Here is a 16,129-nt window from a genome sequence, read left to right as displayed (position 1 = left end):
TTCTCAGGGCTGGAGAGAGTAAAGCAGAACATTATAATCCATGTGTAGAAACTCTTCCTGAAGACATTTAATATCTGCTTTACAGACGCTCATGAAGTGTGTGCAAATACTTTCTGTTTCACCAAACTGGAGCTGACGTTAATCATTTCAAAATACCTTCAAAACTGTTTTAGAATTAATTTTCTACAAGTTAGTCATGGATAGAGGAAACCTTTTCAGTAGCAAACTAATTGTTTTACTAATAATGCAATTGTTTTATTTCTAGATTTTAATGTCATGCTGGAAACTGCTAAAATAAAGAAGTAATTCTCGCATGTGCAAAAGTAGCCAATAAACTGTTCAGAGCAGATGTGTGTGAGACAGTGTGTTCACTCATTTGATCAGATGAGAGGAAGTTACCAACCACAGGAGGTGCTGGTGATGTGTATAGAAAGAGCTGTAACTATATATAATGAAGAGGAGGAGCTGTAATGAAGAGAAAGAGCTGTAAATATATATAATGAAGAGAAAGACTGACTGAAACCGAAAATGGCTGATAAGTGTGATCTGTGTCTGCTGGGACTGATCATTCTCTCTTCACTTCTCACAGGTAAAGAAATCTGTATTTTCTCTAAAGACATTGTAGGATTGAAAATAATCCAAGATATTTGAAATGAACAAAGACGTTTGCTTTACTGTTTTCCACCCCCTCTTTCTACCACAATGACCATTTGTAGTTCCTAAAGGCACAGAGGGGCTGATAATGATCACTGTAGGCCAAGATGTGTGTACTTCAGGGGTTGATGAATTGTCACACATTTAGTACGGTGGGGGAAGTTGTAATTATTTGATTGGTCAGTTTGAACGTCTCACATTTGGGTTTTAGTCACATGGTCAGGGAAAGGATAAAAGAAGATTGTAACTAATCTCTACTCTCTCTCTCTCTCTCTCTCTGGTAACATTTTACATATATGCTGGGTACAATTAATGGTATAAGTTATTATCATCTTATACATCTATTTTGAACTATTTTAAGTATAATTATAACCATGTTGTCAATAAACCCTTTCAATTACAAATAATGTGCTAACTAGTTTTGATTTGGTATTGACTTGCTATATAGTATAATAGTGCTATCTATTGCAATACAATATTGTCACTCTCTATAGCAACGCTCTCACACATATTAATCTATTGTAACTGCGCTTATTTCCGTCGTTGGTATAAGTGGCAGTGGGTGGAATAGACAAGAAATGTACAGTTTTCTACCATCTTGCTGACAATGTTTCTTTAGTCATTCGTCAGTCTTGCAGGAAATCCACCCTTACAACATTTAGTGGAATTAGTCTGGAAAGAGTTCATTTGAACATGCTCAGTTTATTCTTGCACACATTCACGTTGTGATCTCAGAGTTGTGTATTGATACACACAGATCATACTGTATTATTCCTGATACTGGACATAGTGTCACTCAAACATCTGATGATGAAGAATTATCTTCATATTAAGAGTGTGTCAGTGATTTGAACAGCTCTCTGATAAAGACTAATAGTTTATTCTGGAGAGTGTGTTGTTTGCTTTAAGTCAGGAAAATACTATGATTTAAAACTTCTGCTTTTTATGCTGGTATGTTTAATTTATTAATATATATCATAATGATCACTGATATATACTGTGTTTCAGGAACCAGTGGAGTGGAGGATCATGTGTTCATCAGTTCTGGTGAAAATGTGCGTCTGTCCTGTAATAATGCTCTTTCTGACTGCAAATCAACTACATGGACCTACTCTAACAGTCATTCAGCAGCAGTTGAACTGATTGCTGGAGGGATAAAGAATAAAGACACAGAGACATGAGAGACTGAGTCTGGAGTCTGACTGCTCTCTGAACATCAAGAACGTCACAGGAGAAGATTATGGATATTACAGCTGCAGACAATATGTGAATGACAGACAACAAGGAACTGATGAACATGTTTCTCTGCATGTTCTTCATGGTAAGTTTATGATTATGTGGTAAATTTAAAATTCTCCCTTTAAACTCTGATGATGATTGAAGAGTCTGTGATTTGTGTCTTGTGTTCAGTTTCAGTGTCTCCATCATCATCATCAGCTTCATCCTCACAGACTGAGATCAGTCCAGGCCGCTCTGTGACTCTCTCCTGTCAGTTGTATTCAGACGACTGTGATTATTTGGTCAGTTCTGAGGGAGTTGAGCTGTTGTGGGTGAATCAGGCTGGTGTTGATCTGAAGACAGACTCCAGATATCAGATATTATCATCATCAGATCAATATCGCTGTATCATCATCACTCTGACTACAACACTCCTGAATGAAGATGACAACAGAGAGTGGAGATGTCAGCTTACTCGCAGAAATCAACTCGAGACCTCAGTCAGATACACTGTCAAGTATTCAGTAGGAAAACAGTGTTAGAAGACCCTCATAATGTCAGTAACACTAAGGTCTATCAGTATCACTGAACCAGAACAAACTGAGGGAACAAAAGCTTCTTTGACTCTCACAGAAGAGTAACTCAAAGCATTGCTTCAAACTAATGAACTGCAGTGAAGTAACAGTCCAAAACATGATGCTGGAAATAATAAAGGAATTGAAACTTGACAGCAAAAATATTCACTTCTTATGTAATGTGATGATCAAAGTTAAAATATGATGGTCATATTGTACAGTATTAATGATCTGAACTAACATTCATCTTCACAGCTCAAGCTGATTCAACGACAGCAGTGAATCCAGTCCACATCACACACTCTCAGGATCCCTCAACTAGAAACACACACGTTTCTAAAGGTACATCACTGTCTTTCTCACATCAGTGTGTAGTGGGACGTATTGTGGCGCTGTAATTAGACTAATGTGCTTGGGGCAAATATAGAAACACTGCCTCTAGCGTCACATGACTACGCCACCCTATTTAATAGGGAAATATAGATGTTACTACTAAGAATTTGTAAAAGATACACAGGAACGTAATTAGCAAGAAGGGGCTAGAGACGTGGATACCAATAATACAAAAGTTTTTATTTAAATACAATCATTTTTAAAATATATAAAAGCTGAGAATCATCAACAGACACATGCAGGAGAGACCATAATCCGAAGGAGGCCGAGGCTTGATGGCAGACACACGCCCAAGGCTTCAATATCACTCTCAACACCCCGTGTACAAGTAACAGCACACACACTGCAATAAAGTCAATAAATAATCACACAGCACTCTGTGACAAGCTCTCTACCACCACGTACGGGCCTACTAGTGGTCTGCCCCAAAGCCTCAGCTCCTGTAACAAGAGTGTGAAAATATTTATGGTCTCAATATACAACACCCTCACTCAAAACATGCACAAATAATAAACAGTTAGATCAACAAACAAGAAAATACTACAGAAAATGAAAATATGAAAGTCAATGTTTGGTGCTGGCATTGGGTATTACTCACTGACCTTCTACCAGCACCTCTTGAAGGAACTCACAAATCAAAATAAATACAACACTGCAAAACTCAAAATAAACAAATCAGATCACTCAATACACACAAACAATTATAAATGAAAATACTGCAAAATTTGAATGTATAGTGTGGAAGACACTCATCGTTTAGAGTGGTTAATCACATACGCACACACACACACACACGTGTGTTGGAAGAAAGTTTGTTATCGAGATAATCTTGAGATATGAAAGCAGCAGCGTCAAATCAGCGTTGCCCACCAGGCGTCTCAGAACATATATTCTCTTTTAAAATACAAACATAAACATATACTTACAACATATAAAAAAATGAGCGCTATACAAAGTGAGCGTTTCACGTACCTTTAATTCATAAACCCATCGCCCATCCACAGGAACAGGACACAACATCCCCGAAGCACGGGAATGCAAAGGGAGAGCAGCAGCCACTCAAAACTCAAACCGCGGGCCATCCACGCAGCTATGAATCACACAGTCATTACGACAAATCACATACCTGGGTACTAACCAAGCAGCCAACGCACACACATAAGGTTACCTCAAAGCATATGACACGGGACTGCAAGAGGCATGTAACGTGAGAGCCGGAGCCGCCAACAGCCGCGGGCCATCCACGCAGCTATAAACAAAACAAGCGTTTACACAAAATCCCACATCTGTTTTTACGACCTAGCTCAAATGCACCTACCTCAAAGCGGAAGCGCTGCAGAAACAAGGGGCGGTCCCACGGGCAATGACGCGACGCTCAAACGCCAGGCACACGCAGGAGGTAACTACATGTTCTTTTATACTGTCCCACACTGCTCGTAATTGGACCTGCACTACCCCATTCACATTAGTCTAATTACAGCGCCACAATACGTCCCACTACAAGTGCTTTTCAGTGCATAATGCTAGAGTTATCTTCAGTGTTAACTCATCAAAATATGACTGTCATATTCTACAGTATGATTGTCACATTGAGTTGTTGTTTTAGTTTCATTTCATGGACTTTTATGGTGTGTCCCAATTAGCGTACTTATGCATATTCTAGGACATGTTTAGTATAAACAGTGAGAGTAGTGTGTTCATATAACACTCCGGTTCTTTCACTCGATTCTCCCAGAAAGCGTCACATGAAGACGATATGTTGAGCTCATCCATGCAGCGCATTCACTGTAGATCCATGAAAAACACCAAACAGACATAAAATACTGCTCATCCAGTCACAAAATGATCAAAAATCATACATGTAAAAGTGAACAAAACAAATATACAAAAAAAGAGAGGAACACAAAATAAGCCGTACACTCGTAATGCTCGACAACAAGTTTAACATATAAACCTTCAGTTATTCATCAAGTCTGGGTGTCTTATGACCCCAATATGAGATAAACTGATTTAAATATCTTTAAAAAATATATATTTTTGACCTTAAAGAAAAATAGTTATCTCTGCCAACATTTTGTTTCTGTCTGTACTCTTTTTGTGAGGAAAAAGTAGATACTTTTGAGTGTGTAGCAGAAGAGTAGACAAGCTTTGGGACAAACTATCACGTCATATCCCAGATAGCAACATTGTGACGTCATAATTGACGCTCCTGTTTGCCAGATCCGCTCCTGTTTGCAAAATAGTAATAAGTGAAGCTGGTAATGCTGTTTGTGGAGTTGTTTAATCCTCCTCTGCTGAGATCTTCACAGATTTAATGTCTTTTTTTCTCTTCAGTTGATTTCATCTAAGGCTGTGTCTGAAGTCAGTTGTAGTTCTTGTGTTTCTGCTCGTCTCTTTTTCTGTTCTCTTCTTTCATTCAGTGATTCTGCTTGTTAACAGGCTTATTAAGGCTGAGGTGACTCCATATTTAATATACACAGGTTTTGTGGCTCAAATAAGGTCCAGTTCTGGTTTATTTCTTTGCTCTTGGCTGACATGTGGCATTGCTATGGCCTGCTTGTGGCCCAGATCTGGCAAACAGGAGCGGTCCGCCCAAGGGCCGTCATTCCACACTGCATGTGGGCCAGATCATCTTTCCACATGTGCCAGACGTGGGCCGGATCAGGGACGTCACAATGTTGCTATGTGGGTATAGCTAGCCTAACGGCTAAGATGCTAACAGACTTTTTCGAAGACACTAAACCATTTCTGTAAACGAAATATTCAACAGAAGCATTAAGAAAGTGTCAGGAACAGTTGTGTGTATTATTTGTGTAACTTTAGGGAATAAACTTGCTTGAAAGCCGTGAAAACAACAGTGAGACAGAGTTTTTGCAGCTTGTCAGTTGAGTTGCCCCGTTTCCATGGTAACTCCCTCCGCTCCTGTTTAAATGCTACTCGAATGTTCAGTGCGCGCGCCCATTAAAACACGTCAAAGTTATGCCGAATTTACATGAATATACATCTAGAATTAAAACATAAAAAATACGGATGGAGCGAATTATAAGAAAAAAAAGATAAAATGTCCTGAAACTTATTTTTTTAAGTGGATAGTAGGCCTTATATGAATGGAATGAGAATATGAAAGCAGTATAGGCCATAATACAATAGCCTAAACATGGTGTAGAAACAAAATGTGGCCAAGTAGTATAAATATACATTGTTTCTATTTTGTATTAAAAATGTTCGTGGCCCCTTTAAGAAATCTCTCGCTTCTCGCGATACTATTCACTGGTTTTGGATGCGTGCGCGCGACCAGAGAAGCATTTCCACTGTACAGAAGAGCTCCATGTTGCTGTGCGTGCATCGATCTGATTCACTGCTTTATTCTATCGTCTTTCTTGATGTATTTGGATCACACGTGTGACGAGTGAACCTTGTGGTGATTGGTAAAGGTATTCCAATTAGTTGTACCATATTTTGGTTTGTTATGGAGTAGGCTAATAGATTTAAATCTGACATATTGCGGTGCATTCCTATATGGAATTCCTATGGTTGTGGAAAATTGACACAGACACTATCTATCTATCTATCTATCTATCTATCTATCTATCTATCTATCTATCTATCTATCTATGTGTCACATTAATTGGTTGTCTGGGAGGGTAATGCTTTGTAAAAGTTAACATAAAACACAAATGTTAAAAAAAAAAAATGTTAACAAGATATCTCTTTAAAAAAACAAAAAAAAACATATTTAAATCTTTTTAAAATTGACTTTTGCAAATAACCTTTGTTAAATTTATAGAAGTATTTGTTAATATTAATGGACCAGAGCTTAAATAGTTTTATTTTTTAACTAACAACTAAAAAAAGATTTATAAATACTAACAAATATATTGCTCATTCATTGTTCGTTAATGTTAGTTAATACATTTATATGACAAACAAATTTTAAATGGGCTTTTTTTGTGAGAAGTTTTTATTTCTATGATGCATTTATTGGAGAGAATAATCCTGTCAGACGCAGCACTGCTGTGAACGCGCGTTCACGTTTAAACACATTTTAAACAATGTATTATTCAATGCATTACTTCTATATAATTATATATTAAGTTGCTCAAGCAAGTGGTAAAATATTTAACCATGTATTTATATTAAAATCTTTTGCATTTAAATTTTAATACAATAAATCTTGCATGTCACAAAGAACTTGTTTTTCCACCTCCACGAATGTCATTATGTCGCCTTGTTGAGGTAAATTGTAGTTTTCCTTGCTTTACCCCGGTCTTAAAGTGAAAAAAGTAGTATTTAATTAAATAAATTTATGGTGAGATTACTACATTTTATTTAATTAATCGCACTTATGGTGAAATTACTACATTTTCAGGTCAATCTGTGTTAATTTTGACCACGAAACATGCGCTGTCACTTTAATTCAGCGTTTGCAGCACAGCAGAAATCATAGACAGTATATAAACGGCAAAAGTAGACGCGGTGCGGAAACGATCGCTGCACTGCTGTATACGCACCGCAACTGGAATGGATCGATCATCGACGGACTGCATCCGCGTGCAGTGTGAAAGCTCTGTAAACATGGGTACGGAAAAAAATACTCACCGCACACGCACTGCAAACGAAATATGTGTGAAACGGGGGTAGACTTGGAGCAGGAGAGCGAGTGTTGCCTTCAGTTCAGCGACATATTTCCCGCCGCGCGCTCTCTGTCCGCTAGTGCTCATCTGTATTTGACGCAAGTGTTTGTTTGTGTGTGAGTGTGCGCGCTTGCGCACTCATTGGGATAATTGTAAACGCGCAAACACAGACAGAAAAGACATGCCATCGTGGAAATAAGATAAATAACATATTACTTAAGGGCTATTTAGTTTTTTTAATAAAATAACAAATTGTAATCTGGCGCTATAAAGAAAATCAAATCAAATTTACTTGACTTCAAGGGGGGCGGGGGGAGCCGTTAGGAGGCCGGGGCGCCCCCCTTATAAAATGGTAGGGGAAACACTGCCTTACCTGTAGATTAAAGATGTAAGATGTGGATTCAGGGTCCTCGGCGGAGCCTCTAACCAGCTCAATCTTGAATTCGGTTGCACTGGGCGTTTGCCAATATTCATATTTATGTAGTGGGTTTTCTTCTGCGTTGTGTTTGATTTTAAAGAAAGATATCCCACACAATGATGTACTTTTGATGTATACTTTTTCTTTACTCTCAGCCTCACTGTGTCTGTGTCAAAAGAAATAACAGACTTGATCACAATCACAGGTAATTGGCATTTCTGGTCTAGCCGTGCCTCTCGTCACGACATCCAGCGAAAGAGAGAGCATTTAACAATTATAGAAATAAATTCAATAATAATAAAAGAAAGAAAAATAAGAAATATAGAAAACTAACAATAGCAAATGATCCATCTACATACCTGTGTCAAAAGAAATAACAGACACGATCACAATCACAGGTAATTGGCATTTCTGGTCTAGCCGTGCCTGTCAATCAACACATGATATCTCAATGTAAATTCATATACAGAAAATACATTTGAACATTGCATGGATCCTTCAAAATAAACAAATACAACTTTACACAATTACAAATGTATAACTCATATTAAATTCAACTGTAAATGTTTTAACGAAAAATATATCGTTCTCAACTCACAAGCATACCGCACGTGTAACAGCGGCCATTACTCAGTTTCCTACTTCGATCAAACATACTCTTATAACATTTATAACCCAGATTATTGATCCCTCATAACAGAAAAGACAACAAATAAACTCATTACATACAGAAAATCCCTATACAACACTCAATAAAGCACATTTACATACTTCTCTGAGGAGCAGATAAAAACGTACATCTCGTCACGACATCCAGCAAAAGAGAGAGAGCGCACGCAAATTGCATCAGCATTACCCTCACGCATGACGAAGCTTACGTAATAGTGCTTCCTTAATTTAGTGCAGAAATATGTATCAATAGTGAAACCAAAAACAATACAAAAAAAAAAGAAATATACATGTAAGAAGGATTGAAAACAACGCAAATTAAGTTTATGATCACATGACCATTGACAACTGTGCAACTTCCAAAACAAATGTTTTCAAAATAAGAGTCCCATAAAATAATAATGTTATTGATTAAATTATGTCAATAATCTAGTGTAACAACATACACTCGTCACTTTTAATTACAAAAATCATGAATTATTGATAGGGGAAAATTACTCTTAGACTTGCTTAAAACATTTTACGAATCACCACAACATGATGATTTATTTTTATTTAGAAATGATTCAGAATAATACAAAGACAAAAAATTCCAAAGGCAAAAATAACATAAACACTTAAAAGTAAAAAAAAAAAAAAACACTCAAGGCTTTTTAACCCAACCCTGTTCTAGGCGCCTTCTAACTATGGGCTGTCATTATAGTACAGCCGATTCCCTTATAAGGTCAAACTTTGGACTTATCTTAGTCCTTCATTAACATACGCTTGCAGAAGCACATATTCAAAATATCTATTTTATTTTCATACCTATTTTATGCAGCACACACACACAAAACCGTTTTTCTATCACAGCCCTTTTGACCTTTCTCTAGTTTCACACATTTTCTATATCTGAGGCAAATTGTCATGATTCCTGTCTTGTGTTCCCCTTGTCTTGTGTGGACTTTTGTCATCTCCTGTCCTGTGCCATGTTTTGTAGTCCCTTGTAGTTTTTCTTGTTTATTAGTCTCCAGGTGGTTCTGATTAGCCACGCCCCCTTGTTATCTTGTTTAGCTTGTTTGCCTCTGTATTTAAACCCTGTGTCTTGTTTCAGTGTTGGTGGGTTCTTGACTTTGTAATGTTGTTTGTTCTGTTCCTGAGTCCTGTTCCCTAGTCCACACACCCACCCACCCACCCACACACCCACCCACACACCCACACACCCACACACACACACACACACACACACACACACACACCCCCACACACACCCACCCACACACACACCCACACCCACCCACACCCACCTACACCTACACCTACACCTACACACACACACACACACACACACCTCTAACAATAACCCTTAAGTTTGCAGGTCAAGTTCAAACTAGGCTTTAAGTAATTTGAGCTTGTCCTGCAAATTCAACACATCTTCTTTTGAGCCATCTATTTCATTTTCAACCATAAAACTGTTCTCAATGTGGATTATTTTCTTATTTAATCGTCCGACTCGTCTGATAATCTTTATTAACTGCTGTGCACGATGAATCAGTCCGTTCTTAGGGAGTTGAGCGTTAGTGGAAGATCTTCTCCAGTGCCTTTCTCTCCTTCTTCTCCGTCTCGAGAGCTCTCTTTGCGTTGTCCCTCCGGAGGTGTTCAACTATAAGATCATCCATAAAAATCTCAACCTTGTCTGTTACATTAACATTTCTTATTTCTGGGTCATCTCCATCCGTTACATTCAAAGCAGATAGTGTTTAATATATACCATTTCTGGAGATTTATCAGAAGAATTCATAATCATTTGTTCTCCAGTTCCAACATTTATTACAGAGGGGAAGAGACAGGGCAAGAGAAAAACAAAGAGAAAAAGAGAGTGATGGAGATGAGGAGAGAGAATAATCTACTTCACACTGAAATGATTTTAAAGCTGTTGTTATCCAATTTTTTGGCCTTCAAAACATCTTAAACTGCACATATGTAGATCAGAGAAATCTAAACCGAACCCCCCGAACTGCCTCACATTTGGGACCTCAGTGATTATAAGACTCTGCCTTATACTAATAAACAACTGATATCCTAGTAATATGCATGTTAATAAGCAACTAGTTAATAGTGAAAATTAGAACCTAAACTAAAGTGTTACCGTTTTTAAATCATACACTTAGTGTTGTCACGGTACCAAAATTTCAGTATTCGGTACCAATACCAGTGAAAATCCACGGTTCTCTGTACCAATTTCGGTACCAAAGCTTAATTTAGATTAAATTTACATATATTAAAGTGTATATCGTGTTTTGTTTGAACACTGTGTTCATATTTAATTTTAAAAGTGCTTTTTAAACCTGCTAAGAGTTATCCAGCCAAGAATAAGCCTAGAACTGCTTTTCTGACGGACTGATATGAATGACATAAATAGGGATGCACCGATACTGATACTGTGCTCGTAAAACTACCGCTGATCATAGCTGTACAGGGCGGCTTTTTATTTTTCATCTCCATAAATATATCTAGTAGTAAAGCTAATGCAAGGGCTAGAAATAAATTCTTTGCTGATACTGAGAACCAGTTCCATTTTAGAACCGGTAACAAATTTCCAAAAACCGGGTATTCGATAAGACGCACGCATTACGATTCCTCTTATCGATTCCTGACTATCCGTTATTTCAAATGTAGGCGCGCGGCAAGCATGTTCATAATAGAAGCGCCGTGGGCGCGACGAGCATACGGTACGTGGCGCTCGTTTTTGCAGGCGCGCCTATACCTCGGCGAGATGAAAACATCTCAACTTTTCAGAATGGCGCAAGCGGTGCGCAGGTCAAGTGACAAAAAACAACCGACCTTTCTGTAACCTCAAAAGCTCGGCTGAACAGCTGATCATAGCTGATTTCTCATACATAGATTTCTCATCTCCATAAATATATCTAGTAGCCTAGTAAATGATTGGTTGGATAGCAACGACAGACGCCACGGGAGCGCAAGCGCTTGTGGAAAGAAGGAGAAAGCGGCGCGGCCGTGCTTTTCCATGCATTTTTAGACGCGATATGTGAACGGTCCCTAATTCAGGAATCTATGTGGCTTAAAATCATTTTTGTTTTGTTTAAAATGGAGATTACATACATCAGACAACTACTCAGAATAACATGTTTAGTCTAATAGTCTATTTTTAAAAAAAAACTAGTTTGAATAATTAATTCAAACACTAATTAATTCAGTGTCTCATAAATAGCCTACTTGTTTGATGAATGAATGATTCACCGTTTTTGAATAAACTTCTTCAATAAATAATTCAATGAAAAAAACAGTCGATTTTTGCCACCTACTGCTGGAGTAATAATGTAATCAACACCTTTATATGAAGAGACTCCTTTCACTTTAGCCATTTTATTGGTTATTGCTTAAAATGGGCAAGAATAAAAGGTAGAAATATTTATTCTTCAAGTATTTGCCCTTTTTTCTCCCTCCAAAAAATATTGAAATCGGAAACAAGAATCGATAAGAACCAGATTCGATAAGCAGAATCGCTAAAAATGAAACGATACCCAACCCTAGTTATGTGGCTCTTTCCTCCTTTCTTGTCGACGAGTGGATTCAGAGCCACCGCATCAGTAGCGCCGCCGGTCGCCATGTCTCAGTGTTTTTATGAAGAGGACACAACTGTGTACCTTTTGGACTGCGCATCAAGAACCGGATTAATCCGGTACTTCGGTACCACCGGTACTTAAGAAAAGCTGGTACCATAACGGTTTAATTTTTTTAGTACCAACTTGGTACCGAAGTACCGGGTCTTTTGACAACACTACATACACTCATTGGGAGCTGAGCCCCGCTAAAATGAAAATCCTGTGTGAAGCTCGAGTATTATGTGATGATGATGTTGTGTATATGTGGCATTATGTGTTGAACTGAACTAACAGACGTGATCCACAGATCCAGGAGAAACTTTAGTCTGTGTGACTGCTGGATCATTATACAGAGGTACGACACGTTCATTTATACTGACAGCTTTATAACATTAAACTATCAGTCAGTCTGTAAAAGCTTCATCAATAACTGTTGATAGTTGAATACCCTTGACTTCAGTCATGTACAGTTTCTCTTCTTCCTCTCATGTTTCCTGCAGTGATTGCGATTATTGTTGAGATCGCAGTGTTTGCTGCTCCTACTGTGATTCTTCTTCAGATCATCTGTGCAAGAAGAGCTGGTGAGTTTTGAGCCGCACACAATCTGATGATTCACACTCATCTGATCTAGAACAATCTGCAATCATGATAAAAACACATACGAGAGGTCAGTCAATGCTTTTATTTTGCAGGGAGGAAGGACTCGAAGCACCCAGAGGAAATAGAGATGCCGACAATATTAGAATAAAATACTGATGAGTTTAGAGCAAATCTGCAGCAATATTGACAATAACAAAAACTTACAGAGGATTGTTCATTGTTTTATTTTCTTCTTCTCAGAAAACAGAGAAAAACTCTGATCATAATGAAGAAATAGTGACACCAAGTTTAGATTAAATTTTCTTGTGCTTCATATGTAAACTGCTTTAAATATAATATTAATACAGTAATGGACAGACTCAGACTGTATAATCTCTCTCTGTTCTGTGTGATGGAGCTGATTTGGTGATTCTTGGATCTTGTCTGTTCATTCCTGTTTTTAGCATCTTTTTTCTACATTTTGAATGATTAATGCTAATTTTCTTAATAAAACCTCTGCAATTGTGTTTAATACTGTATGTCTCCTTTCCTGAGATGTTTCAAGAACTGATAAGAATGTGAATGTGTATCTTGAAATGCAATGTAAGTCGCTTTGGATAAAAGCGTCTGCCAAATGGATAAATGTAAATGTAAATGTTTGTTTCAAATATGGTGATTCCCCCTCATGAGCTCGTAATGTATTGTAATATAGAATAGTAAGTGTGAGTATTAACCCTCAGAGGTCTGGGGTGTTTTTGGGGTCCTTGAGATGTTCTGACATGCCCTGACATTTGTGCTTTTTTCAGTTGCTTATCAAAACATATCAATGGCAAAAAAAAATTACACTCTATTTAGCACAAACAGGACTACCATAATATGTGAGCCACATGTATGTACATGTTTTCATTTTTGAGAGAATAATGTTTATGCATGGTTATTGAAAAAACTAAAAATGAAAGTTTCTGAAATAAGGCCACAAAACACATACTAAATATGTGTCAATAAGACTTTTGACTGGATGTCGTCGCCTAGAGTTTTTTCTTCAAAATGATGTGAAAATCATCCTGCCTAATCATTCACATAAAACGATACATTGATTTTAGTTTTGTGAAACACTTTTAGTTTGGAAAGGCAATATGCGGATGGGGCGTAAACGATCATGCATATTTAGTGGTTCACACCTGATGAGACAATGCCCCTGCATACTTAATGAGCCATTCATTCAGGTGTGTCACCTATAGCTAACTTAAATATACGAGCTTATATATATATATATATATATATATATATATACAGTGAGGAAAATAAGTATTTGAACACCCTGCTATTTTGCAAGTTCTCCCACTTGGAAATCATGGAGGGGTCTGAAATTGTCATCGTAGGTGCATGTCCACTGTGAGAGACATAATCAAAACAAAAAAAATCCAGAAATCACAATATATGATTTTTTAACTATTTATTTGTATGATACAGCGGCAAATAAGTATTTGAACACCTGTCTATCAGCTAGAATTCTGACCCTCAAAGACCTGTTAGTCTGCCTTTAAAATGTCCACCTCCACTCCATTTATTATCCTAAATTAGATGCACCTGTTTGAGGTCGTTAGCTGCATAAAGACACCTGTCCACCCCATACAATCAGTAAGAATCCAACTACTAACATGGCCAAGACCAAAGAGCTGTCCAAAGACACTAGAGACAAAATTGTACACCTCCACAAGGCTGGAAAGGGCTACGGGGAAATTGCCAAGCAGCTTGGTGAAAAAAGGTCCACTGTTGGAGCAATCATTAGAAAATGGAAGAAGCTAAACATGATCAATCTCCCTCGGACTGGGGCTCCATGCAAGATCTCACCTCGTGGGGTCTCAATGATCCTAAGAAAGGTGAGAAATCAGCCCAGAACTACACGGGAGGAGCTGGTCAATGACCTGAAAAGAGCTGGGACCACCATTTCCAAGGTTACTGTTGGTAATACACTAAGACGTCATGGTTTGAAATCATGCATGGCACGGAAGGTTCCCCTGCTTAAACCAGCACATGTCAAGGCCCGTCTTAAGTTTGCCAATGACCATTTGGATGATCCAGAGGAGTCATGGGAGAAAGTCATGTGGTCAGATGAGACCAAAATAGAACTTTTTGGTCATAATTCCACTAAACGTGTTTGGAGGAAGAAGAATGATGAGTACCATCCCAAGAACACCATCCCTACTGTGAAGCATGGGGGTGGTAGCATCATGCTTTGGGGGTGTTTTTCTGCACATGGGACAGGGCGACTGCACTGTATTAAGGAGAGGATGACCGGGACCATGTATTGCGAGATTTTGGGGAACAACCTCCTTCCCTCAGTTAGAGCATTGAAGATGGGTCGAGGCTGGATCTTCCAACATGACAATAACCCGAAGCACACAGCCAGGATAACCAAGGAGTGGCTCTGTAAGAAGCATATCAAGGTTCTGGCGTGGCCTAGCCAGTCTCCAGACCTAAACCCAATAGAGAATCTTTGGAGGGAGCTCAAACTCTGTGTTTCTCAGCGACAGCCCAGAAACTTGACTGATCTAGAGAAGAACTGTATCATACAAATAAATAGTTAAAAAATCATACATTGTGATTTCTGGATTTTTTTTTTTAGATTATGTCTCTCACAGTGGACATGCACCTACGATTTTAGACAATTTCAGACCCCTCCATGATTTCTAAGTGGGAGAACTTGCAAAATAGCAGGGTGTTCAAATACTTATTTTCCTCACTGTGTATATATATATATATGTATATATATATATATATATATATATATATATACACATACATATATATATGCACACACACACACACACACACACACACATATATATATATATATATATATACACTACCAAATTGGTTCACAGTTGGAAGCATCGCAATTTTTTTTTATTTTTCCACAAATTGTGCTTGCAAATTGTATAATATTCAAGGTAAACATGTCTAGTAATTGTGCAGTTAATTCTCATACTGTATTTTCAGTTTTGGAATATTTATCCTCTCCCCAAATTTGTCACTAATAAAACACAATACAAATTATTTAAAGAAAAAAATTATATTTACCTTTTAATAGTTTGTTTACATCTACCTTTTAAATATATTTTTTATTAAAAAGGTTACAATTACAACAACAATTCAAGTGTAATCTTACAGTATATTATACAGTAAAAACTGTACCCAAATCTAGTCAACAAAATGTTGTCTTTCATATTTCGCCTGACTGTAACGTTGTTTTTATGAAATATTATGGCATATAAATGTTAATTTGCAGTTTAATACGTTGCTTATACAAATAGCCTACATTTTATTTCAACATATTTCAGTCGATTTTTACACATCTCAGTATAGCAATACAGTTTGCTA

At 37.6% G+C, this 16,129-nt stretch overlaps 1 protein-coding gene and 2 long non-coding RNA genes across 3 annotated transcripts in view; 2 read left to right on the top strand and 1 right to left on the bottom strand.

The window, feature by feature from the left end:
* Positions 1 to 485: 485 nt before the first annotated feature.
* Positions 486 to 16,129, top strand: part of LOC311078743 (uncharacterized protein) — a 66,121-nt gene continuing 50,477 nt past the window's right edge. Inside the window, exon 1 of the mRNA XM_084107731.1 lies at positions 486 to 589. Within this exon, the coding sequence (XP_083963857.1) occupies positions 529 to 589 (61 nt within the window). The 5' untranslated portion in view covers positions 486 to 528. The remainder of the gene's footprint in view (positions 590 to 16,129) is intronic.
* LOC311078805 lies at positions 3,000 to 4,348 on the bottom strand. The gene is made up of 2 exons (XR_014605279.1): positions 4,009 to 4,348; positions 3,000 to 3,930 (listed from the first exon to the last, which is right to left on the bottom strand). It is a non-coding gene; the product is annotated as an uncharacterized lncRNA (long non-coding RNA).
* Positions 12,036 to 13,271, top strand: LOC311078785. The gene is made up of 3 exons (XR_014605271.1): positions 12,036 to 12,521; positions 12,667 to 12,747; positions 12,859 to 13,271. It is a non-coding gene; the product is annotated as an uncharacterized lncRNA (long non-coding RNA).

This window comes from Abramis brama, assembly GCF_963993115.1.
Source record: "Abramis brama genome assembly, chromosome: 1".
Lineage (NCBI taxonomy): Eukaryota > Metazoa > Chordata > Actinopteri > Cypriniformes > Leuciscidae > Abramis > Abramis brama.
This window is presented reverse-complemented; position numbering and strand designations above follow the sequence as displayed.